The sequence below is a fragment of the Argentina silus genome (assembly GCF_951799395.1).
Source record: "Argentina silus genome assembly, chromosome: 3".
NCBI classification, from domain to species: domain Eukaryota; kingdom Metazoa; phylum Chordata; class Actinopteri; order Argentiniformes; family Argentinidae; genus Argentina; species Argentina silus.
Window position 1 is genome coordinate 19,648,300 of NC_139657.1, and position 26,268 is coordinate 19,674,567.

A 26,268-nucleotide genomic window follows, 5' to 3' on the forward strand; every position below is an offset into this window, starting at 1 on the left:
TCCTGCTGCTACTCCAGAAAAAGGGTGTCCCACCTGAACTTTTCACAAGGTCAAAGAAAATCAGCAAGAGTGAACACACAAATAGATCGTATTAAAACACTGTGCTCTACTGTTCAGATCATACTCAGAGTTTGACCAGTGTGCATCAATCAGACAGTGTATTAATCATCTTATCATCACTAGTATCATCACTGCATACTAAATTATACCAGGCATGAATGTCTGGCAAGGCATCAATAGAATTAAATTATGTTTTGCTAAGAGGTAAGGCATGGTAAGAGGTAAGGCATGGTAAGAGGTAAGGCATGGTAAGTGACTAAGATACCTTCCCTACAATAAATACAATGGCATGGCTAACGCATGGCAAACACATATCACATGTCATCTGACAGTATTATTTGCTTGCAGTCTCCCTCCTACACATTTTTCCCATGCCATTATAAAGCCGCTTTGTCAAGCATGGAAACAATGTGGGGTCTCATATACTCTAGTATATAAGCATGTCACATAAAATCAGTTTGGAAGAGATAGGCCTATTCACTATTCTGGTAAGGAAAGAAAAATAGCACTGCACATGGCAGACTTTGGCAAACTATTCTGTCCATTAAAGGTAGAATGGCTTATAGGCTCATTTGTTTTCACTACACACAATTGATATTTGGTCTGAGAAAGACACTTTCCACAGTGAGACCAAATAGTAACGAGAGAGAGAGAGAGAGAGAGAGAGAGAGAGAGAGAGAGAGAGAGAGAGAGTTGAGTGTAGCTTACCTGAAGTGTGAGACCATAGCATACACAGATGAGATAGACAATGGAGAAATAGAAACAATGTTTTTCCTTCACTCCTCTTATTCTGTCCGTGAGTGTCTTCTGCTTGCCTGAATGGCTGGAGCTTTTAACCGACTGTGTGGCATTGCTCTCTCTCTCTTTCTCTTTCTCTCTCTCTCTCTCTCTCACTCACACACACACACACACACACACACACACACACACACACACACACACACACACACACACACACACACACACACACACACACACACACACACACACACACACATTTCATATGCCTATGTAATGTTGTTATCAAATTAGAGATGGGATGATCAAAATTAATTTTGCTCATGTTTTGTGGTGTAATCACATAGTGTAATGAGTAATCAGTGTTATTGTATTGATGTATATGTAATTATGAGTTGATTTATTGCCATTTTATTTCAAGCAATGCATCACATGTCTGCACTAAAAACGACACTTCCCATGAGCACCTGTAATCGCTTATGAAGTCACGGGGCAAATCATGGGATCATCGTCAAATCGTTCACGTTCACTTTCGTCTACAGCTAGCAAACGTCAGCTAGGCAAGCTGACAGTACTATGGCTGTGGAAGCGATTTCTCCCGACTGGGAATTCGATCGATTTGACGATGGGTCTCAGAGTAAGTAGCTTTTAGTTGACCATCCGGATAGCAAGCAAAATTTGTCATTGCAGGCTTGCCTGCTTGACAACAAATTAGCTTGAGTGGCTAACTAGCTTGGATCTGTGTCGGTTCGCTCTGATGTTTTGATCGGCTGGTAGGAGGAACCTTTGCTTTGGGCTAAACGCGCCTGTCAAATATTTGAGCATTTTAGGAAGTCGGTGGTCTGATGTAACATGTAGCTAGCTAGTTGCAAAACAACAACAGTGCCTATCTTGCCTCTGTCTCTGTCCAGAGAATTTCCTTTCCGTTGTACCTATTGTCATGTTGAATTCATTCGTTGATTGGCATCTACTATCTACTAGCCCCTGACTCCTCATCTGGCTACACAGCTTGTTGATTGGGAGACTAGAAGATGCATTGGCTTGGAGAAGTAATTTGACAGCCCTGAAGACTGGAACCTAAACACACTCGTCCTGTTCAGGGCTAATAGTAAACCAGACCAGATCTTGATTTCTGCCATGACATAGATTAGTTAGTTTTCCAGATGTAGGATACTGTTCTATCCACTTTTGCTCTGTTTCCCTCTCTGCCCCTTGGCATAATTTAGCCCTCAGAGGTTGATGGCTCAAGATGCATTCACATAATCTCTAAGAAATGTAACATAACCAGGTGCAGGTTGCATAAAATGACTTTGAAAAGAGCTGAGTTCTTGAAAGTGCTCCTACATTATAAACCTTGGACTGGGAGTACAGAAGCCTATCTAAGTATATAAACAGTGTTTCAATATACTCTCCTTTCTTTCCCCCTACAGAGATCCACACAGAGGTGCAACTGAAGAACTATGGGAAGTTCCTGGAGGACTACACGTCTCAGCTGAAGGGCATTGAGGATGCCCTGGATGATTCCATAGGAGATGTGTGGGATTTCACTCTGGACCCCATAGCTCTCAAGGTTAGTGTCTTGCTTAGGCGGGGTTTGAACCTGAGTCTCTAGTGTGAAAGGCATGCACAAACTCGCTACTGTATGCTTAAGCCTAGGCATAATGTCTTAATATATTTATGTCTTCAAATCTCAGGCAGGGAATATCCATAGTAATGTGTGATCATTTTGTAACAATGGCAGAGTAATCACATGTGTGGGATCACTTTTGCTTGAAAGTGGAACTGGAATATCACATTAATGTAGCCGATGTATATTCATTTACATTTATGGCATTTAGCAGACGCCTTTATCCAAAACAACTTACAACAAATACATTTGTTTAAGTAAGTGAATCATCTATCCATCAGTCATCATAAGATAATGTAATCAATGGTCAGACCAGGGGCCATAGGCAGTCACAAAGCTGGAAGCAGGAATCTTTATTTATTTTATCAACAGGAGAGAAACTTGTACAGGGGGGTAGTGGGGGTGAAGAGGTCATTAGGAGGGACTGTTAAGATGTAGCCTGAAGAGATGGGTCTTCAATCTACGGTGGAAGATTGGTAGTGGTATTAATGACAGGGATGTCCACAGAATATTGTCAATTCGATTAAATCTATTAGAAGTGGGGACATCAGTCTAATGCAATTTCCCTCCTACCTTTCTTTCCTCTAGCTTCTCCCATATGAGCAGTCCTCCCTGTTGGAGTTAATCAAAACAGACAACAAGGTATGATAACAAGTAAAGAAAAACCTTCCTCAGACATTTCAGATATGCAACGAATGATTATTAGTTTAGATGGAAACAAAAATCTGTTTAATTATGTCTTTTGAAGTATTGTATATCCCCAGCAGCATAATCTCCAGTAATTAGCTGGTTGCACTCCAAATGATCATAATCAGTGATTCAGTTCTGTTGTAGCTCCTAATGGAAAGTGAGTTCCCTTCTAACACGAAGGGTTAGGACACAAATATTTCTACTCTAAAGAGGAGTCCTGATTAAAATCATGACATCTGAATGATCTGATAATACTGTTTCTCACAGGATTACAATTGACACGTAGCCTCTTTTCTACTACTTGCTATTGTGTCCATTGCATCTCTGTTACTCCTTTGCATTGGTGTATGGTTTAAATAATTTTGTCTGTGCTCTCTGCAGGTTCTGAACAAAGTCATCACAGTGTATGCAGCCCTCTGCAGTGAAGTTAAGAAGCTGAAGCATGAGGTAAACTGGAGGGATTTATGCTGAATGCTTATTTACTCTCTAATCATCATAATGTTTTTTTTAATGCTTTTGAATGATTTTGTCTCCCTCTGTAGGCGGACACCAAGTTTTACAATGGCTTGTTGTACTATGGAGAAGGAGGTGACATCTCAGATTTTCTGATTAAATTATTTGATACCGAGTTTCATGGTGACGCATCTATCCTGCGTCGACCTACAGTACATGACTTTGATGACATTGTGAAGTTCATGTTTTTCACCTTTATTGAAGTGTGTGTGTGTCTATATGTGTGTTCCAGTGTCGGACACCAGTGTTGTTGAAGGGGAGTCGCAGGTTCAGATGGGCAGATTCATCTCTTTCTTTCAGGTAAGACACAAGGGTGGGGAATAAAAATCTCTCAGAGTGGCATCTCAGTCGTCTCAAACGGCATCCACATCCCATATCTCTTCTGCATTTACTTGTCTACAGTAGTTCTCTCACAGCATACAATTGAAGGATCAGATTTGAGGAGGGGATGCCTTTTAGACTAGAGATGGCGTGGGGGATTCATGGGGTGAAAGGATAAGGATACTGGCCCAAAAAATCTAACTCCCATTCTCTCTTACCATAATCTGATTCCTTGTTTGAGACACAGGCCAAAAGGTGTTTCTGTAAACTTGTATTGGTACCAATCCGAGTTAGTATAGAGACAATTGCTAGTGGGGAGTTAACAGTTTTGGAGACACCAGGCTAATTCAAGTTACTATTTAAACACTATCTCTGATTCTGGTGGTGACCCAACTCAATTTTGAAAAGCAGTTAAATCTCTTAAGTTTTATCTAATTATAACATCATTATAGATAAAAAATGATCTGCATATTTTTATTCTGAAAGAAGTTCACATTGAACAAGTCCCTCATTATACATACCTGGGCATTTGGATTGATGATAAACTGTCTTTTAAAACATGTTGAAAAACTGATCAAGAATTTGATAGTTAAAATTGTTTTTTCGTATAGAAATAAGTTCTGCTTCACTGTTGAAACAGGACTTCAAGAGACAATATTGTCCAGGTGATGCTCCTCCCTGCCCTCGACTATGGTGACACAATATGCATGCACACAGCAGCCTCAGTTCTTAAACCCCTGTGCTTGGTTCATCACTCTGCTCTGTGGTTAATTTCTAGGGATAGTTTCCAAACCCACTATTGTTTTCTGTATCAGTCTGTGGGTTGGGAGTCTTTGACTAAAGGAAGTGCTTATCATTGGAATTTATTTGTACATAAAGTAGTTCTTCTACAACTCCAATATACTTCACATTGTTGTATTTATGGCAGACACACTCTCCAGAGTACCAAACCAGGTCCCACGCTTGGCTAACCCTCAAAGTTCCATGTGTTTTTATTGTCACTTGGTCAGTTTAAGACCTTTATAAAGGATCTGTCATCTGAGGAATGTACATATTTTATTTGATTATATTGTGTAAGTTGAGTTTGTAATTTTTATTTTTCATTTTATTTAACCTTTATTTTACCATGGAGTCCCATTGAGACCAAAGTCTCTTTTACACGGGAGCCCTGCATGCACTAAAAAATGGCATTAATGAACTGTATTTTGTTTCTAATTCTGAATGTACATTTATGATCGTTTCATGTCTGTAAGCAGGGCTCCTCCGAAAAATGGACCACTGTCTTAAGTGGGACCTCCCTGCCTAAATAGAAGTTTGATAATAATAATAATAATGGCAAACCATCTTCCTCTATCTCTTCTCCTCAACTTAACTTTCCCCATTTAGGAGCTTTCCTGTTTTGTGTCGCGGTGCTTTGAAGTTGTGGTCAACATTGTTCATCAACTGGCTGCTCTCTACAACAGCAACAAGTGAGAAACAGGATGTTGTTTTTGGTGGTTACTGTGAGGTTTCAATAGAGCAAGTTGTTACTCCTAGTATGTACTCCTAGTAGTAATCCCTGCTATGTATATGCATAAGGGTGATATGTCATGGGAGATACTGGAGCTTTTTCTTCTCTTGTTTATCTTACAGGGCTGCTACAAAAATCATTGAGTCATCAGGAGTTCATTTTCAGGTAAGTAATTATGATTACTTTACATCCAAATGTTCTCTGGTGCCGCCCTCCTCACCCTCAAGAGGTTTTTCTCCTCTGTTTGTGTGCGTGTGCATGCGTTTTCCCCTTTCCCCTCTGCAGACAGTGTATGAGCACCTGGGGGAGTTGTTGGTGGTTCTGCTCACGCTGGATGAAATCATGGAGAATCATGCCACCCTAAAAGACCACTGGAAGATGTACAAGAGGTACACACACATACCTAATTGATGTACAGTCAGGAACATGCACGTTCTTAAGTTGTTCACAAGGTGAAGTTCATACAGAAGGATACCCAGGTTGTCCTCTGAAGGAGATTCCTCTCTGTTGACTGTCCTCCCTCCATAGGTTACTGAAGTCTGTGCACCATAACCCTGGGAAGTTTTCCATCCCTGAGGAGAAGCTGAAGCCGTTTGAGAAGCTGCTACTAAAGCTGGAGGGACAGCTGCTGGATGGCATGATATTCCAGGTGACCCCAGGTGTCTCATATTGATGACATCATCATTCTAGTTTGTTTTGTTTTTCTATGACTGGCCCTGCGTCCCAATTCTCCATCCTTTTTCCTAAAGTCTACACTTCCCTACACAGATAAAAGTGTGGGGATTGGTGTAACCATGCTTACATCTCCTTCTAAACATGCCACTGATGTGTATGTCTCTGTTTAACAGGCGTGTGTGGAGCAGAGGTTTGATGACCCCGGAGAGGGAGTGTCTGTGGCCAAAAACAGTGCCTTCGCTGAGGAGTTTTCCCTCAACATACGCACCATATTCACCAACGTGGAGTCCAAGATCGGTCAGTCCCCACTGTCTGACGCGTGCGTTCTAATAGTTGTGTATGCAGTTTGTTTTTATACTCTGAAATACATATACTACTATTACAGCTATTCATGTTCATATGTTATGTTCTAACTGTGCTACAGTACACAAATCCTATGTCCATTAGGAAACACATTGTTTTTAGGACATTATATGCAGTCCTGGTTGTTTCTGCATTGCTATTTGATTACTTATATTTGGCTGTGTGTTATTGTTAGGTGAGCCCTCTGAGATTGACCAAAGGGACAAGTATGCTGGGGTCTGTGGTCTTTTCGTGCTTCACTTCCACATCTTCAGGACTGTCGACAAGAAGCTCTACAAAGCCTTATTAGACGTCTGCAAAAAGGTGTGTGTGTGTGTGTTCTCATTCGCTTTAAGCTTGTCTCGCTCTGATTATTGACTGACTAACTGTGTGTGTGTGTCCGTCCTCAGGTTCCTGCTGTGACTCTGACTGCTAACATCATCTGGTTCCCTGACACGTTCCTCATCGCAAAGGTCCCTGCTGCAGCCAAGCTCATGGACAAGAAGAGCATTCAGGGCATCCGGGCACAGAGAGACGCCTACCTGCAGCAGAAAGCACAGACGCTCACAAAGTGGGTCAATCAGACAGTATTAATATTATTATTATCCGAAAGGGGAATTTCATTTGCAAACAGTGTTCTCATGTTCACTTAAAGGTGAAGCATGTAGGCATGCGCTTTGCTGCTCTCTTTGGCCAAACACAACATTTGAAAACGTAAATATGCTATGTTTTCTAATAGCCTTATATAACATCCTTGTAAACAAATGAAACATAAAATATACACGTAAAGCTCAGTGCTCTAACGCAACACCAGATTTTGGAAAGCGCTTTGTTGGTACCAAAACAGCGCTCTTCACTGAACATGCTTTATAATGCCATTCCTTGATCACTTCTGATTTATCATGGCCATTTAGCACTACTTTAAAGTTCAAATCTACATACTGGACCTTTTAAATATGCGTCATTCATACAGAAAGAGACTAAAGTGTACAGACTATTGTGTCGTATCAACCTAGTTCCTTACGTCCATGACACTTCCCCTCTGCAGGGATGTGCAGTCCTACTATGTGTTTGTGACTTCCTGGATGATGAAGATGGAAGCTATCTCATCAAAGGAACAACGCAGCGACAAGCTTTCAGAGGACCTCAGCAGCAGGTGTAATGTCTTTGTACAGGTAAAGACTTTGTACAGAAATTGCTCTTTAGACGTGTAAAACAAAGATATTTTGGCGTTATGATGCATTTATGCTATCTCTCCCCAGGGCATCCTGTATGCCTACAGCATCAGCACCATCATCAAGACCACCATGAACCTGTACATGTCCATGCAACGGCCCATGACCAAGACCTCCGTCAAAGCCCTTTGCAGACTGGTAGAGCTACTCAAGGTGTGTGTGCCTGTGCCTGTTGTCTCTCATCAGTCTAATGGAGCTGCTCAAGGTGTATGTGATTATGTTTGTGAATGTATCAGACATAATTTTGAGTGACATGTGGTGTCACTTCCTCCTCAGGCTGTGGAGCACACATTCCATCGGCGTTCCATGGTGGTGGCGGACTCTGTGTCCCACATCACCCAGCACCTGCAGTCTCAGGCCCTCAACTCCATAGGCACGGCCAAGGTAAACACAACACAACACACACACACACACACACACACACACACACACACAGGCCAGGGGGGTTATGGTCAACACTGTATAGACTGGTAATGTTATCACATGTAATTCTGGAACCAGAATTACAAAAAAGAGGGATAATTTCTGTTATGATGAATTTCAGCTGGGCTACAAATTATGTCCGACTTTCTTATGATGATATAGCCAGGTGTGGAACAAACTACCCTGGGCCCCTTTGGAACCCCCAGACTGGCTGGCGTCAGGCCATATGTGGAATGTTAGAGACTTCCTGAGAGTTGTTTGACTCACTGTATAAATGTGAGGGAGACCCCAAGATGGGTGCTCTCTTTTGGAAATATGCATTGACCATGTATCTTCCATGTGAGCCCATATCGATCTGAATTAAACTATCCTAATCCAACTTTCATTCGAAGTATCCATTTTATTTACATCATTGGTGACAGCATTCTTCAACATCAGAAATCATCATTACAATTTCTATGAGTCAGCAATGGATTCAAAGGTTTTCATTTTGTAAATGTTTGTCTTAGAAAAGGAGGATTTATGAACTGTAAGGAGGTTGATCTTTTTTATTATGCCTCCTATTTCCAATTACTTATTCTAACCTAGTCATTGTTGTTCTTGTAAAAACCCCTGCATCCTATATGTCTCCTGTAGAAAAGGGTGATCTCGGATAAGAAGTACAGTGAGCAGCGCCTGGATGTACTGTCTTCTCTGGTGCTGGCAGAGAACGCCCTCAATGGGCCCAGCACTAAAGAGCGCCGTCTAGTGGTGTCACTGGCTCTCAGCGTTGGTACACAGATGGTAAGAGAATAGGGGGACCTGATTGCAGTGCAGGATGGGAAGAAATCCATTTTAACTCAAATAAGTACAACAAAGAGTATATGGCCGTTGATCACCGACAGTTAATTTTATCTGAAGTTTATATCAGCCTGAAAATGGATCAGTGAATAGATCAGTAAACCCTCCTCAAGCCCCATTCCCCATTCAAAGTGTACAACGAAAATTCGAAATTTCATTCCTCCTGGACATTTTAGTTTTATGTTTACACTCGGAATGATCCTGTTGTTTTTATCCTCTAGAAAACCTTCAAAGATGAGGAGTTGCTTCCCCTGCAGCTGGTGCTGAAGAAGCTGGATCTGATCAGTGAGCTCAGGGAGAGGTGAGTGGGTCTCTGCACCATTGGCAACATTAGCAATTTTTTCGGATTGACTCCTGGATAAACTAAAACGTATCAAACAATTTAGTACAAATTAATACAATACAATTACACAAAAGTGTAGCACAAATGAATGCCTTCATATCCACCTTTTGTAACTGTAACTAACCCTAAAGTACATTTTGATGGGGTTCTCTTCTCAGGGTGAAAGTGCAGTGTGACTGTAGTTTCCTGTACTGGCACAGAGCTGTGTTCCCCATCTACTTGGACGATGTGTATGACAACGCTGTGGACGCAGCCAGGATGCACGTAAGCACAGAGCAGAGCACACCTCTCTTGTATCCTCAGGGCAGGGGCAACTCTGCTCCTCCAGGGCCCTTGTGTATGCTGTGTTGCATTCTCATCTTTAAAGGTTAGTTCAGGTTTTGGTGTTATTCCTTGTTTTCCACTGTTGTAGGCTCATCCAGACACTTTTTTCAGTAAGTCGCATTCTTGAGCAACTTTTGCTGTGCTATACTAGTGGAAGTGGACGGGGACAGGAAAATGACTTATAACATCCAAAAACCTGAACTAAACCTTTAAGTCATAGACTGATAAAAAACCTGGATAACCAAAAAGGTGTGTGAACCCTCTAACCAATGAATGGAAGAGAAAATTAAGAACCAGTCAAACCTTGAGAACTAGAGTTGTTAATCAGGGGATGTCCTTTTTTTTGTAATCCCATGGAACATTCATCCTAATCTGCTTCTCATTGGCTCCTGTTGTTGTTCTCGATTTGTGATTGGCCGGTCGTGCTGTCTCTCCTCCTGGTTGGTGTGTCTGATTGGCCAGAGCAGTACATGTTCAGCGCTCTGAGGGACAGTGTGCCCACCATGCTGCACGCCAAACACATGGAGTCTTGTGACCAGCTACTGCAGAGCTACGACCAAGAGATCATGGAGGTCTTCAATGAGGTAGGGTGGGAGGAAGCGATCAAGAGGGGAAATTAGACATGAGGTGATTGGAACCACTGATTTGGGGGCTAGATGGTGGTTATTAAGGTGAATGAGCTTTTTGGACCAACAATTTCTCTGTAGATCTCTCTTTCCTAACCACCCTCTCTCTTTCCTCCTTTTCCCCCTCCCGTTCTGTCCTTCCCATTTCTTTCAGCATCTGTTGGATAAGCTGTGTAAGGAGATAGAGAAGGACCTGCGTCTTTCAGTGCACACACATCTGAAGCTGGACGACAGGAACCCTTTCAAGGTGGGCATGAAGGACCTGGCCCACTTCTTCCTCCTAAAACCCATCCGCTTCTTCAACCGCTTCATACACATCAAAGGTACGCTCCCTGTCTTAAAGGCACTCCCCCTGTTTTGTGTTCCATCTAACACATGGAAAAACTAAAAGTATCTGAATACTGTGAGCTTCTCCCAAAGTAGTGACAGATGATGGTTGAGCTAATCAATAGTAGTGTAGAATCTTACAGTGTGTGTGGATTCCTTGTGTTTTCTGAATACTGCTGAAAATGTGTGTGTGTGCGCATGCATCCGTTATAGGCCTTTTTGACCTAGTGTGTGTGTGTTGTCGTCACTGTAGCATATGTGACTCACTACCTGGATAAGACGTTCTATAACCTAACCACGGTCGCTCTTCATGACTGGGCCACCTACAGTGAGATGAGGAACCTGGCAACACAGCGCTATGGACTCATGATGACAGAGGCACACCTACCCAGCCAGACCCTTGAACAGGTGTGTGTTATAAGTGAACAGTATCTGCAAGTATGTTTGTGATGGGTGGGTGGGTGTGTGTGTGTGTGTGTGTGTGTGTGTGTGTGTGTGTGTGTGTGTGTGTGTGAAACAGTATCTGCAAGTGTGTAGTTTTTGTGTGTTTGTGGTGTAGTGAAAGGATGGGTGGTTGGAATTGAATGTTTGTGTGTGTATTTGGTAAGTATGTCCTGTTTTTCCCCCTCCTTTCTCAGGGTTTGGATGTCTTGGAGATCATGAGGAACATCCACGTCTTTGTATCACGCTACCTCTACAACCTCAACAACCAGGCAAGACCTCTCCCCCCTCATCATGCCTGGCCCCTCTCCCACTTCTATTTTATAGTAATGAAAAGAAAGTAAATGTCCACTCTGTGGTATATGTAGTTATTAAAGCCAAAGTTTGTTTCCGTCAGATCTTCATAGAGAAGTCGAGCAACAACAAGCACCTGAACACCATCAACATCCGTCACATCGCCAACTCCATCCGCACCCACGGCACTGGCATCATGAATACCACGGTGAGGGGAAGGCAGGCCTATGTGTTGGAGGATTAGGTTACAGCCTAGAGGCTTGTGGAAGAGGGCATGTATGGGATGGGGTGGGATGGGAAGTATAGTTTTGTCTCCATGAGGGAGAGAAAAATGCCTAAAGAGAGGACTTGGCAGGTTATAGCAAATGTCTATCTCTCCATCCTCTCTTCATTCCCTTCCCTCCCCCCTCCTATCCCCGTCTCTTTTCTCTTTTTTCTCTCCCTCCTCCCCTATTTTCCCCTCTCTCTTCTCCCTTCTCTTTCTCTTCTCCCTCTCCTCTCTCCTCCCCTCTTTTCCACTCACTCACTCTCTCTCCTTCTCCTCCCTCTCTCCCTCCAGGTGAACTTCACCTACCAGTTTCTGCGTAAGAAATTCTACATCTTCAGCCAGTTTATGTACGATGAGCACATCAAGTCCAGACTCATCAAAGATATCCGCTTCTTCAGGGAGACGAAGGACCAGTCTGACCAGAAGGTAACAGACCCACCCATATACCCCCACCATACCAGTTTACCAGTGTTGACAAAATGTATTTTCTGTGAAAGGTGTATAACGTTATATTATAATTTCATTTTTTCATCACAGGAATTGAATGAGACTTTTTCTAATGAAAAATATCTCTTTGCCTTTGTTTCTGTCATATATGGGCCCAGGGGATAAGCTTTTGTTGCATTGTATTGATCTCTCCTATCACTGACTGTTGTATTTGTGCCTGCTGACCTCTGCCCTCTGGTGGTGAGCTGTGTGCAGTGCAGTACCCATTGATCTACATGTGTTTATGATGTCTATGTTGTAGTACCCATTCGAGCGGGCAGAGAAGTTCAACCGGGGTATCAGGAAGCTGGGCATCACCCCTGAAGGGCAGAGCTACCTGGACCAGTTCAGACAGCTCATCAGCCAGATTGGTGAGACACCACACACACACACACAAACACACTGATTATAGTATCAGATAGGTTTGTCTTTTTGGATCAATATAAAACCATAATATCTCACCATGATAAATATCTGCTCTTAAATTGCAAGCAATGAAGTTATACCCATCCTCCTCCTCCTCCCTCTTTTTTGTCCTGTTCTACCAGGTAATGCGATGGGCTATGTGCGAATGATCCGCTCTGGAGGACTGCACTGCTGCAGTAGCGCCATCAGGTACTGGAAACAGGACTTTAATAATGTATGGTTATATGGTTAGCAATTGTATGCTTGCTAAACCGTCCTCTTCATGGAGTGAGAGAGGTCCTTGTACTGTGCAAGAGTTGTGGATGATGATTTTTGGTATCGCTAGAATGAGGGTCTAACCAGTCTGTGGCTCTGTGTTTTCCAGGTTTGTCCCTGACCTAGAGGACATAGTCAACTTTGAGGAGCTGGTGAAGGAGGAAGGGCTCTCAGAGGAGACCCAGAAAGCTGCCAGGTACAGTCCTGTGACATCACAGATGCTTACTTACTTACTTAGGCCCATCGCCCCAACAGGAGCATAGGCCATAAGCGACACCTCTCCAGTGAACTCGACTCTGGGCAACCTTTTCTATTTCACTCCAGGAGTAGCCAATGGGTTTGTGTTTGGCTTCGGTGTTCCTGTCTCCAGGTGTTCTATGGGTGTCCTCTCCTTCTTTTGCTCTGCGGATTCCATGTGAGGGATTGCCTTGTGATGTTTGATGTTGGCTTTCTTCGGGTGTGGCTGATCCATCCCCACTTCCACTTTAGTATCTGCTTGGCTGCCTGATCCTGTTCTGTCCTTTCCCATAGCTCCTGGTTTGTTATTTTGTTCGGCCATCTGATGTGTAGTATTCTGCGTAGACAGAGAGCAGAACTGTCTTGACATTGGAGTTGAAAATCTTGATTTTAGTTTTGGTTTTGATGGAATATTTGGGTCCTTTGTGTATACTTTGTGTATCCAAATAATTAATGTGTGTCTGTGTGCATCTGTGTCTCAGCGTCCTGGACTCAGTGTTGGGGGACCTGACCAGTAACTCTGCAGAGGGGACAGAGTACTTTAAGATGCTGGTGGGAGTGTTTGCCCCTGAGTTCCGCAGTGTCAAGAACATGCACCTCAGGAACTTCTTCATGATTGTACCTCCGCTGGTGAGTCCCTCACTCTTCCTCTCTCTCTCTCTCTCTCTCTCTCTCTCTCTCTCTCTCTCTCTCTTATCAGTCTGTCCATCTCTATCTCTCTCTCTCTTCCTCACTCTGCTATCCTCTCCTCTGCTGGATCTAACCATCTCTCTTCATCTCTTTCTTTGAGTCTCTCTGCCCTCTCTTCCTGTATTTCCTTCTTGCCCTCTTTTCTCATACCATCCTTACCATCCTGACCATGCTTAAATCCCCCTTTTCTCTTCTTTAGACAGTGAATTTTGTGGAGCATTCCATCGGCTGCAAGGAGAAACTCAACAAGAAGAACAAAGGTGGAGCCGCCTTCACAGACGACGGTTTTGCTATGGGTGAGTAGTTTGTAGTTGTATATCTCTCGCAGATCACAAACTAGGCTGTCCAGTCGGTTCAGGTTGGAACTTTCACAGCATACACCCTTCATTGGGGGCTGTTTCTCACGTGTGTCTGTCCGTGTGTGGGTGTCTGTCCATGTGTGTCCCTCCCTCAGGTGTGGCGTACATTCTGAAGCTGTTGGACCAGTATCTGGAGTTTGACTCTCTGCACTGGTTCCAGGCCGTCAGGGAGAAGTACATGAAGGAGATGAATGCCGTAGTGAAGGAGCAGAATGTCCAGTCCACCAGCCAGGATGAGAAACTCCTACAGACCATGAACCTCACCCAGAAGAGACTTGACATCTACCTGCAGGTAGCTACAGTACAGGGGGAGGAGGGCTATATCCTCATATCAGAACGTTTGAGCCAGTACATCAGCTATTTGTAGTGCACTTGAGCCAGTATGTATTGTGTGTATTGAGCTCCTGTCCCCGTTGTCTTCTAGGAGTTTGAGCTGCTGCACTTCTCCCTGAGCAGCGCTCGGATATTCTTCAGGGCAGACAAGACGGCGGCCGAGGAGACCCAGGAGAGGAAGGACAGAGGTGAGGGGGGGAGGGGGGGGGGGGGGTCAGAGTTCAATCTAACTATACTCTGGTTTCCATGGAAAACTCTTCTGTAATATGAAAACCTGGAAATAGGCTACACTGTGTATTCGTGGAAGGATTATATGTGACATTGACAATATTCTTAATTTTTGTCTTCCAGAAAGGGCTGCCAAAACGGGAGCCGGCAGCAACTCCTCAGATGGCTCCACTCCCACTGAATCTGCTGCAAAGTGAGAATCATGAATTGATAGGTTCAGGGTTCAGAGGTCTAACCTGGAGGACAGTGGAACCTCACTGGAATCCCCACTATTGAGAAGAGAGGAGAAAGGGAGCATAGGGGCAGACTACACTGAAACATGGTTGTCTCCTGCGATGCAAAACTAAAAGTACTGGACTGTGTTTTTTTGAGACATGGATGCCCATCTTGCAGTAAACTGGATTAGAGAAAGGACATTTATTGCCTTTAGAAGGCTGACAGTCTTCACTATTCTAATACTAACCAGTAATTATCTAGTACTGAGAGTGTGTGCTAGAACCACTGTTGCTTCACAGAGGAGAGAGAATTATTTTTCTGTGATTCTGGTTCCATCTGTGTCACTGAAGCATCACATGACAAGGCCCACATGGTGGTTTATCATCTGCTTCCAATAAAATGTCTCCTCCAATCAGGAGGACTCAGAGTAATGAATGTGATGCATAATTACATCTTTCGTTGCTGTTGGCAGGTTTGATTGGTTGAAGTGAGATGAATAATGAGAACATTTTGAATAGATTCTTTACGCTCAGTCTGAACTGACAAGAGGTCAAGTGGTATAGCAAACCTGAGGATTATTTTTGTATGAAGAAATCAGCGGCTGTGTAGGTACTCTGATATTCTGGGAGATGATTCGCATTATATTGATTGATTTGCATCTGTGTATTTGTCCCACTCATGGTCCTTGCTTAATTTGTTTGCCTAGTCTTAAGTTGTGTGTTTCCTCTGCAATGCTGACATCTTTGCCTGCTTTTACTTGTTGAGCATCACAATGAATACATGAAATAAATGTTATTGCAGTATGAGGCAAACGATTTCTTGTGGCAGCTGTATTCTCTTTGTAATGTGCCAGAAGAGTATTCAAATATTGTGTGCATATTAGATCTGACTTTATGAATGTTTTCAAAGTGCAAAACCTATATGTCTTAAGTGCCATGGTAGACTAGTTTCAGTTCACTATTGAGTATCGCTCATTTCCATCATGTGTTACTTTATGTTAAGATCGGTGCCTTTTTGATCTGGATATGATGATTTTATTATGTATATTTGTGTGCAAATGATGCTGACTCATAAGATAGTTGATAACTAAACTGAAATGAATAGAAAATGTATTCCCTGTAAATCATTCTGAACTGTTATTCCATTACAGGTATATTTCATTTCTGAAGAACTTATCAATGTGGCACTGCACTTAACCAATGTCTTATGTTCCAGTCAATATTTCCTTTGGGGTTTAATATTTCATTAAAAAAAAATCATTGCATGCTATCATGTTATATACTGATGGTACATTTAATGTGGCTGTGAGGACTACTTTGTTCTGCTGAGTATTTCAGTGTGAGATAATCAGTTAAAGCAACATACACTACAAGTCATAACAAAATGACCAATGTTGACTGCACATTGAATGGAGAAATGGAGGCATAGTCAATCTAAGACTGTTTGTGGTTCTCAAACATGCCTATTAATGTCGTCCTAGCTTAAAGCACCCTTTAGTACATGCACTAAAATGTGGATTGAATGAAGACAAGTTACTGGAGATACATGAAGACAATGTCAGAGTATAGTGGGAGAAATGGTACCTTGAATCTGAGGGACCAGTTTTTCGTGTGATTCTGATATGTTTGAGTATAACAGGGTTCAAATCAGTCATTGGATAATCACCCATTATTTTCTATGAAGATTTTGCAACTTATTAATTGACTTTCAGTTCATATCAAGAATTGGCTGTGGCCTGGAAAGCAAGACTAGAATAGCATTGGCCCAAGGAGTGTGATGATGTGGTGGTATTGTGTTTCATTCTGCCTGTTCTGGTGAACCTTGACCCTAAACCTAGCTGTCACATGTTACTTCACATCAGCCATCGGCTTGGCACATATAATTACAATGTATTTTGTTTTTGAAATCTTTTTGTTTTTAAACTTCAAATCAAATCAATCAAAGGCATTTGTGTATATTAACCATGATGTATGTATACTTACAATGTCATAGGCTATGAATAAAGAGATTTCTAAATAAATGTTTTGTATGGGGTACTTCCTGATTTTCTGACATCCTCTATTCTATTGTTGAACTGATCACATCTTGTTCAAGAATGGGGTTCAATCTGTTTAAGATAGCAGGTTTCCAGGATAAGGCATAAATATGATTCTCATTGTGCAGCAAGAATATGTGGATATATGTCTCCAACCAAATCATATCTACCACTTTAGTCTGTTACAGCGTTAAACTAATCAAAGACAACTGGTGGTGAATTTATTTTTATTCAAATATGAAGTGTGAAGTTCACTTCTCATGAAGAAAACATGCCATTCCTGTTAACTCTTCCCCATACCCAGAAATCAGACACAACACAGTGATTCAGGAAAGCCTTTTCTGCTTTATTACAAAGAAAAGAAGCTTTGAACTTGAGAAAATACAAGATTGGTCTGTATTCTTTTTTTTTTCTTCTTCAAATTATTATCAGTTTTCCTTTTCCTATGAAATGCTGCCGTTTAAACAGCTTTTACTGAAATGTGTCCCTCCTCTTGCTTTGGACTCTGACATGTTCAATTGGGTATGGTTGTCCTTGGTTTTGCTGAGAATCAGGCCTTTCCTTGTTTGTTTGTCTTTTTATTTTGTATTTCTTCGTCGTAAGTGCCCACGGCGTCGAGTGCAACGCCCTGTCCAGCAGATCCGAAATGTCCTGTTTTATCCACATATTGCATCCATGCTCACCTCCTAAAAACGAGGTACAAGGCAGGGCAACATATTTTCCAAAATAGATGTCATATATATATATACATACATATATATATATATATATATCATATATACACATTCGTACATACATATCTTTATTCATGTGATGTCCAAAAATTAAAAAAAAATGTACACATTTATTACAAAATCGTAACAAAGACTGGAAAGTGTTTTGCTCGCTCTGGAACAATGAAGCTTGGTAATCTAACAACCCCTTTGAGGATTGTTCACTGGTTGTGGGAACGTTCACTAAAACAGTCTCCGAATTGTGTAGATATTGAGTCGGACAGAAAATACCCATCGAAAGAAAGGTTTGTGGAGCAGGTTTAAGAGATAGAGGGAATGTACGAGAGGAGAAAAGAGGAAAGGAGATGGTGGCATGTAGGTGAAAGAGAAAGATAGACAGAGAGAGAGAGAGAGAGCGAGAGAGATGTGTGGACATGCTGCTCATCTTTCCAAACAAAACATAAGGGAGTGTTTTCACATAAAAAGCACAAACAATTTTTGTGTTCTTTTATTACTAAATAGTGCAACAATGAACATTGCATTTCTTCCGCCCTTTCGTTCTCACGTGTGGATGGTACTTTCCCCGCCTTTCTCCGTTCTTAACACTTTTTTGGGAAAAATTAGGCATAACCCTTGTTCTGTCACTGTAAGTGTGTCAAATGTCAGTCTTCCTGCATTGGACCAAACAGGCTTCTGATTCAGAGACGTAAACAAAACACAGACCCTGCTCAAAACGAAACAAAAAAAACGAGGAAAATAAGGAATAAAAACAGAACAAGTGTTGGTGTTTTGGGCAGCACATAATTTGGAAAGGCAGGGCTCTTTTTGCCACCCTTGCATGGTGGTAAAGCCCTCCTCTGCAGTCATTTTAGCCAGATCCTCATGGAATAAAAACCAGGATGCCTGGGCCACAGCGCCTTCCCCAGGTTAGGAGGGTGATGTGCAGGGACAGCTGTACACCTTGGACTGGGCTGGGCCTTAGAAGGCCTGCTGGGCTGGGTTGTAGTTGAAGGTAGACGGCACGTGAGGCCTCTCTTCTAGCTTGTCGTACTCCAGGTGAAACTCCTGAGAGGACAAAACAACATGGGTATGTAATGACCTGTGAAGGTTGATGACAGGCTACTGAACACCAATATCATAAACAGAAAGCTAAATGTAACAGGTATCAACACCAACAGGGAGATATAAAAGGACTGTCATTTTGCATTGTTGAGGGTCAAGTTCAGAAGAGTTCCTTAGAACATAGTCACTATATAACTAGTTTCAAACCCACACATACTTTTGGAAATCTTAATACACAGGTAGCACTTATATGGTGTATTGAGTGAGTGAGGGAAGCAGATACTAAAGCCAATACCTTTACCTTGGCTACCTTCCTCCAGTTAAGACAATCAAAGAAGTAGTAGGTCCCCCTCTCATAGGTGTTGGTCTTTAGTGTAGGTTCCATTCCCGGCGCCCTCGTGATCCAAACCCGCTCCTCCTTGTGATACCGCCAGTCCCGGTTAAAGCTGGAAAAACACAGGAGGATTGGAGAAATATTACTGCACTGTTATTACACATGTAGAATTAGAAACAGGGGAAGTCATCGAAGACTGGAGAATGAACATTGAGTCATTACACCTCAGAAAGGCCAACCAAAGTACTAGAAAAAAGTAAACATGACAAGCTTTGTACAACTATCACTGCTAAGGACCAGATACAGTATATAGTACTAGAAGATTGTGTGGATAAGATTCAGTGCTAGTACTCACAGCTCTACTGCCGCCAGTAGCTGTAGCAGGTCTCCTCCATTCATGTAGTACAGGTAGAACAGCAGGTCTTCACCATAACGAGCCAGCTTAATCGCAGCCAACTGAGGAGAGGAGAAGTGGAGGAGCAGAAAAAGGGAAAGGTGAGAAAGCCAGGAAGGAGAATGAGAGGGATGCATAATCTGTTGTATAAATAGAAATATTGACATTCCTGTAAGTTGTACCAGCAGCATTAGCTGCTTCGATGACTCAACATACCTTGTCCCTTATGTGGATGTTGGTTAAGTACTCAGAGGGAACATGGAAGTCTGAAAGAAGGGAAGCAGGTACAGGGTTACTACTCTGTGTGTGTGTGTGTGTGTGTACGCACACCAGTCTCTTGCTCTGATTGGTCTGGATAATTTCTTACCGATGTCTTGAGGTCGACACGGTGCTGATGCCCAAGGGGATGCAAATTTGGGGTACAGGTTTCTGTTGGGAGAGGTTCTCACCATCAAATTCCATACATATAGCAGCTTTTAAAACAACAGCTTAGACAGGAGCCTAGACTTCAGACCTTGATGAAAGCATCTGAAAAACAACTGTCTTACTCTGGCGAGTTGAGGTTGAGTCCCAGTGTTGTGAGGTCACTCCCGAGTGCCAAATGCACCATCCCAGGATCCGTCTCCGCAGCCCTGATAAACGTCAGCAGTCCAATCATCCCAAACTGGTCCGTCACCATTCCCCCGGGAATGTTCGTCACCCGCCCTACACGGAAGAGAAAAATCCACAACGGTTGAGGTTCGAATTGGGGTATGGTGACCCAGAGCTGCAATTTTATACCTTGAGCCAATGAACGAGCTACCATTGCCCAGCCCATGACTGAAGACTCACCGTCTGGTAACACCTGGATCCCTTTCTTCTGGTTGTTGTTCTGTGCCGAGGTTGTCTTGTCTCCGGGGAACTTCGGCCCATCTGCACTGGATGTGCTCTTGCCTGTAGAGTTTAGGTTCTAAAGGAGAACAGAGAGAGTGAAAAAAAAAAAAAGCATGCCTCGTCGTCAATAATTCTCTTTGAAAGAACAGAAGAACCGAAGCTGAGCCAAAATGTAAACATTTTTAATTCTGTGACTACACAGTAGCGGTTGTTGATCGACGTAAAGAGACCTAACTCACGGTTTTGCTGTCGTCGTTGTTCAACGTGGGGTCCTTATAGTTGGGCCCTGGCAGTGCGGGGAAGTCCTCGTTGTGGATGGAGAAATCCTGCGTCTGCTCGTTCGATGGCTTCGTCACCATGCCAACTGATGAGGTCATGAGATGAAGATAAGAGGATTCTTAAATGAATCGTCACAGTGAGAAAGAATAAATTAATTCACCAAAGTTAAAGCTATAATACACGATTGGAAAAGGCCCGTTTCTCTCATAAATGTCTGATTCACCATCAACTTACAGTTGAAGAGAGGCAGGTTTGTTGAGCACATTTACAGTACTGTGAGTATCTCTCTAGTCCCAACATCATTACATAAGTCCTTATGATTGTTTCTCTTTGTGAAATGCCCTTACTAATACCACTATCATTAACTTTTTGCATAATGACCACTTCTAGCCAAGGGTACTAAGCTGAACTCTTACCGTAGGGTGCCCTTCCAGCGAGTGGGTTCAGTAGAGGTGTTGGGTTTCCGCTTCCTTCCCTCCGACTCCTGTCTGCTAATGCAGGGAAGTCTGACAGATCCAGCCCCGTCACGTTTTCACTCCCGTCTGTGAGGGTGAGGGTTAAAGACTTATAAGAAAGCCATTTCAGTAGGATATAAGTATGTGATGTGATGTGATTGTTCTACTATTGTTCATTCACATCAGAGTTTAGCTGAAAATGTGATGACTATAAGTCAAACCAGTATAACTGAGAGTGACTTTCCAGAGGAGACTGGTGTGGAGGACACACTAACCTGTGCCGTTGAAGATGTTGCTTGATAACGAGTTGTTCATCCCAAATGCCTGATTCCGGTTCATCCCAAATCCCGACATGCTGCAGATGGGACAACTTTAGCATTTGAACGCATTATATGGAACAATACAAAAACATGCACCACAATCCTCCAGTGTCTTGTTTCAGACAGTGACTATGTGTCAGAGGTTATCAAACACAATCAACAAAGCTGTGTGATTGAGCTTGTGTTATGGAAGGCAGAGAAAGCATTTAAATTGGTAGAGAATGTATGGACTGGCAGCACATCGGTACTGTTAGACTGAACCCTACCCGTGTACGGTGATAGTCTAACTAGACGGTGTCTGGCGTAGCCTACCTGTTGATGGTGAAGGGTTGGCGAGCAGGCTGCTGTTTGGGCATACAGATGATGCTGGGCGAGCTCCGGTTGGGGCTGCCCAGCCCTGAGCTACCCATGCTGTTGGTCCTGCCACTCATCCCAATGCTTTGCCCTACCTGGGAGTGGTTCATAATGTTCCGCGAGTTCATCGGCAAGCTCCCCCTGTGGACACATGGGATTACATGGATTGGTGGAAATAACTTTTTGATGTGAAAATTCAGGTGACATTTCACAAATCAAGAGTGATACTAGTAATCTCTTGGCCACACACACAAACACACACACACACACACACACACACCTGCTTGGCGAGGGAGGGGTATGGAGGGACATGGTGGGCACCCCAGTTGTGGGGGTGATATGGCTCGGTGGCTGGATGCCTTGTGTTAAGCTGCGGTTTAACTGAGGCGTGTTGTTGCCCATGCCCCTTATCGAGAAGCCTAGTGCACCTGCAAGACGAGGAGAGGCATAAACACATTGAATATCTGGCTCTGTTGATCAATTTCAAATAAACATACTACTTATACTTACTACTAGCCAAGTCACTACATGTTTAAATGATTGGATACTGCAAACAAACTAAATGCGTCTGATTTAAGAGTCTAGTGATACAAATATGCATATAAGTAAGTATGAGTATATATTTTGGGAGTATATAAAGTAATTTAATTGGTGGGTATGCCTTTATATTGATCTTATGACAGACTCAGACAGAGATTGTGAAAATTAGACAACAAACAGAGCAAGCTTACTTTGTGGACCATATAAACTCGCACCAAGCTGGGACAGTTGACCTGATGACGACGGTGAGGGAGACGACAGCATCTGGATTAAGAAATAAGATGTCAGCATAGACAGACAGCGAAGGATGGGAAACAAGACCTCTGCATGAATGACAAGTAATGGCTATTACTTGACCAATAATACTGGGTAATAGCACATACATCCCAACAAACCATATTAGAGTAGGTTATTCAATTAGCCTATTGTCCATTATAAAGTAGAACATCAGAGAGTGGGTAATGGGAGTCAATTGGCATTCTTACAAAAGAGTATGAAATAACATTATTGAAGGAAAGTTGCAGATCCATCTCTTTAAGTACCCAGAAGTTACTACCTTATGGTAATTCAAAAGATAGGGATAGGACAACTTACGTCTTTGTCCGACCGATGTGGGAACATCGACGGCTGGCTGTAGTACATACTCTCATCAGGAAAGTCGCTTTCGACCACCTCTACAAACTCTACAAACTTCTTTCTCGTAGCACTGAACATGCCTTATGTCACCTGAAAAGATATGGGGGAAGATATTTGTATTATGGCTGCAATCAACCCACAAACAAAAAAACGGAAAAAAAAACTAACAAGTTTTGAACACACAGCACCATAACTAACATAAATTGTAACTTTTTCTAAGAAATAAACAGAAGTTAGCCTACAGATTAGCATTACTTCGACCTATGGGTTATGGTACAACACACATTAACAGGCTCTTACATATCTCACCAGACACACCCACTCCTTGCTCAATATTAGTGTGCCTACAGTCAGTCTTATACAGCAAAAACACAATATTAATAACTTCAATTGCTTGAAAACTATGTCTCTATTAAGGTCTAGTCATGGAAGAATGCTTTCTTTACTCATAGTAATAAAAGAACTGTAGCAATCTCCATATCCTTGTGGAACACACTGCAATCGTGTATGACTTATGGATGTATATGAAATGCCATATGAAAGGGTAGTACAACTGTGCATCCCTGCAGGGATGCTTAGCCTACACTGTGTCTCATGCAATTGTAGAGCATATCCTTCCTGCACTTATGACATGAAATGAAATCATAAAATTATGATCACTTGCTCTCAAATAAACAATAACCAAGCCACCCGCAAGCTGTAGCCGCCTGAAACAAATGATGCGAGCAAAACAGCGGGGGTGCAAATAATACGGACAGGTTGCAAGAAGTGTGCTAGCTTGCGATGCCATTGCCAATTAGCTGATTGTTTACCTCCAGATTAGCTGTAGTCTCGTTTCAATGGAAATACCCGTTCGCTCTACATTAAAAGTTAGCGAGCAAGATGAGTCAACAACCATCACAAAAGTCCCTCCATCTCAACAACATTTGTCAAGTAGTCGTCTTGTGTTAAAAAGTAGCTGGCTAGCGATGTGCAGGTTGGGCCTGCTTTGCCTCCAGTACTACCCTCAGCTCCCTGCCTTGTCTGTGTCTCAATTTACGCTAACGTTAGCTAGCTTAGCAGCCCCAGACAAAACAGAGGCAGGAGACCGTTCGAATTCAAATCCGTCAACCGGCCCAAAACACACCGGAATAGAACAGGAAGGACTACAAAGATATATGTGTTGTGATGCAACGTTTTGAGTCGGACCGAATGGTTTTATATTGGCAGAAAAAATAAATAAAAACCCTCACCGCATTAATTTCCCGTCTCCTCTTAGATCCAAGATGGCTGTGTATTCTACAATCGAGAATCCTGGGTGGATAGCCTTTACCCTCTGACCTCGCTGCAAGCTCTAAACCATTTCCGCACACAAACTGAACATTCTGTTTCTGTTGGCACATCCTATTCATAATACACAGTATTCGCTTAAATAGCCAGCAATTAGTGTTCTACAGTATTGTCAAAAGGTTTTAAAACTGTAGTAATGTGTTGAGGGAAGCCAAGTGAAACAGTATCTTATCTGTATCAGTGTAAATGCAGTAGCCTCTGTAAACAAAAACAAAACCGGTGGCCACTCCCACTTTTGACATTTTCAAAACAAGCTTCATATGAGTATGATATCAAAGAGTATCATACTGTGCCATGACATATGGTGTTGTGTCCCTCAACATGATTCCTCTGCTGTACACTTGGATGCCAAAAACACATTGGATCACATTGGACTGTGGCTTTATGCAGTTGTCGAATGCACTTTCTCTGCATTCTAATCATTTGAGATTCTGTCTGTGACTCAATATTCAAAGAATCCACAAGTTGAAACATGCTACCATAAAGTATATACCCTGTCGTCAAGACAGACCCTAACCTGTACATAATGAGGTCTACGAGAACATTTACATTTTTGATGGTGCTCCACCCATACATACTTTCATCAGGGATAGTTATTGTTGTTTAGCCAACATACTTTGAAGAAACAATGTGTTATGTAGCATTCATAACACAAAGTTCTATGTATCTAGTGCTATTTATATAACATTGTGTGGCCTCAATGGTGTCAGTTGTCTACATTGTCCACACAGGACGCTCTCTCATTATATTTCTATGGATGGACTCCCATAGCCTATTGCACACATTTTCTCTCATCAGTTTGAGCTGTATCTCTGGTTGTCAGAAGCTCCCAGATGAAGAGTAATGTGCTGCCCAAAGAAGGGCCGATACTAAAAACAGTCTGTCAGTGAAGAGACTTGAGCAGGGTGAGCCAGTGGCCCCCAGTGGCCTGATAAGCTAAATGAAATTCCTGCCCTTTATCTGGTTAGAAAATAGCCCTAATGAAGGTACAGGACAAAGGAAAGTCACACCTCAGACTGTACTAACTAGATAACACCACTTCTCCAAGCTCATCAGAAATTACATAATATGATGGTATGTACTGAAAATTATTCATAAAAGCAAGCTCAAACACATACTTAGTACTTGTACATAGTCTGCATTGTAACCTGTTGGTCATGGGGAAGAAAGTGTCCATATAAATTTAAGCTGAACCACAGTTTGGCCAGCCTGTCTGGAATTATAGTCAGGATTAATGATGTCAAGTTTGTATACTACATACAGCCCTGAGGTACATTGTACAATAGTTTGGAACCACTGTGTAGTGTCCATAGCACACACACACACTCACAGTGCACACCATGTCTAAGTACACAGGACTCCTTAACGTGGGCTTGACAAACTACAGACCCACTCTGGCATTCACATTCCCCCTGATATGCCTCTTTACTTTTTTGGGAGGCTGTTACTTCATTTTCCACTCCCCGCAGCAAACATGTCAAACCACTCGATGATTTACTACTGTTCCAGTTTGACCAAAGCACTCACTGCCGCACCACACGGCTGCAACACTATGACATAGCTCACAACTTTGACAACCTCTGCTAACAGTTGCAAATTCTGGAGATTATTTAATAGTGGAGGGCCACTTGTGTGGCTATGATAAAGCCATGGACCCAGGGCTGTGTGAGGGCTTGTAGATGGACGGAATGTTGATAACCTCCTTTGATCAATTGACAGTTCTTATGCTTATCCATGGCACTAAAGCCTAACTCCCACCCCCTGTCTCCCTCACCCACCTCCCTCACGTTTGGAAAAGGGGGAAAAGTCATTAAGCACAAATGGGGAGGAGAGAGCAGCTCGTCATTGCTACTGCTCCAGAGTCAAAGCTCAGAGCCTCAGAGAGAGAGCAAGAGCGAGCTAACGGATGTCTGCACAAGGACAGTGGAATATCTAATACGGCATCCCCTTCATTATGTTGGATAAACAAATGACACATTTTGGGAAATGCTGACAGACTTGGAAGCCCTGTTGGGAGAGGGATCTCTTACTCAGCAAAACCCACAGAAGTAGGTGTTTTTAATGATCCAGCAATCTCCAATTGTGTTAATGTCTCTGCAGATTCTGCTGCAGGTTTA

At 42.6% G+C, this 26,268-nt stretch overlaps 2 protein-coding genes across 5 annotated transcripts; one reads left to right on the forward strand and one right to left on the reverse strand.

Moving 5' to 3' along the window:
- The first annotated feature begins 1,348 nt into the window (after positions 1-1,348).
- Positions 1,349-16,836, forward strand: washc4 (WASH complex subunit 4). Of its 2 annotated transcripts, XM_083666309.1 has the most exons (33): positions 1,349-1,435; positions 2,229-2,368; positions 3,014-3,067; positions 3,497-3,562; positions 3,658-3,703; positions 3,861-3,928; positions 5,336-5,418; positions 5,582-5,624; positions 5,745-5,848; positions 5,988-6,108; positions 6,308-6,431; positions 6,673-6,800; positions 6,887-7,047; positions 7,525-7,651; positions 7,739-7,864; positions 7,988-8,095; positions 8,771-8,917; positions 9,196-9,275; positions 9,476-9,581; positions 10,109-10,225; positions 10,422-10,590; positions 10,848-11,002; positions 11,233-11,307; positions 11,433-11,537; positions 11,889-12,023; positions 12,346-12,454; positions 12,632-12,698; positions 12,874-12,960; positions 13,484-13,631; positions 13,891-13,987; positions 14,146-14,342; positions 14,475-14,571; positions 14,735-16,836. In XM_083666309.1, exons 1-33 carry the CDS (start codon positions 1,375-1,377, stop codon positions 14,806-14,808), a joined length of 3,525 nt encoding a protein of 1,174 aa, XP_083522435.1. In that variant the 5' UTR covers positions 1,349-1,374; the 3' UTR covers positions 14,809-16,836. The 2 variants fall into 2 exon arrangements, with proteins under 2 accessions (XP_083522435.1, XP_083522434.1); XM_083666308.1 differs by having other exon boundaries at positions 5,582-5,848.
- Positions 16,837-17,212: 376 nt separating this feature from the next.
- Positions 17,213-24,136, reverse strand: cnot2 (CCR4-NOT transcription complex, subunit 2). 3 transcript variants are annotated; one of them, XM_083666323.1, is made up of 15 exons: positions 24,055-24,136; positions 22,781-22,912; positions 22,378-22,450; positions 21,927-22,074; positions 21,605-21,787; positions 21,248-21,327; positions 20,934-21,059; positions 20,478-20,602; positions 20,197-20,314; positions 19,914-20,070; positions 19,733-19,794; positions 19,582-19,631; positions 19,327-19,427; positions 18,939-19,083; positions 17,213-18,640 (listed from the first exon to the last, which is right to left on the reverse strand). In XM_083666323.1, the coding sequence occupies exons 2-15, from the start codon at positions 22,898-22,900 to the stop codon at positions 18,554-18,556; spliced, it is 1,575 nt and encodes a 524-aa protein (XP_083522449.1). In that variant the 5' UTR covers positions 22,901-22,912; positions 24,055-24,136; the 3' UTR covers positions 17,213-18,553. The 3 variants fall into 3 exon arrangements, with proteins under 3 accessions (XP_083522449.1, XP_083522448.1, XP_083522447.1); XM_083666322.1 differs by having other exon boundaries at positions 18,933-19,083; XM_083666321.1 differs by having other exon boundaries at positions 18,933-19,083; positions 20,478-20,635.
- Between the last annotated feature and the right edge of the window lie 2,132 nt (positions 24,137-26,268).

Bases quoted from the DNA above. Each gene is read 5' to 3' on its own strand.
- washc4 (XM_083666308.1), top strand. From the start codon at position 1,375: ATGGCTGTGGAAGCGATTTCTCCCGACTGGGAATTCGATCGATTTGAC. The intron at 3,068-3,496 runs GTATGATAACAA...TGCTCTCTGCAG, and splicing joins TAATCAAAACAGACAACAAG to GTTCTGAACAAAGTCATCAC. The intron at 12,699-12,873 runs GTACTGGAAACA...TGTGTTTTCCAG, and splicing joins TGCTGCAGTAGCGCCATCAG to GTTTGTCCCTGACCTAGAGG.
- cnot2 (XM_083666321.1), bottom strand. From the start codon at position 22,900: ATGTTCAGTGCTACGAGAAAGAAGTTTGTAGAGTTTGTAGAGGTGGTC. The intron at 21,328-21,604 runs GTAGGCTACGCC...TCCCATCTGCAG, and splicing joins CAACCCTTCACCATCAACAG to CATGTCGGGATTTGGGATGA. The intron at 19,084-19,326 runs GTGAGTACTAGC...GTGTTTTTCCAG, and splicing joins CTACTGGCGGCAGTAGAGCT to CTTTAACCGGGACTGGCGGT.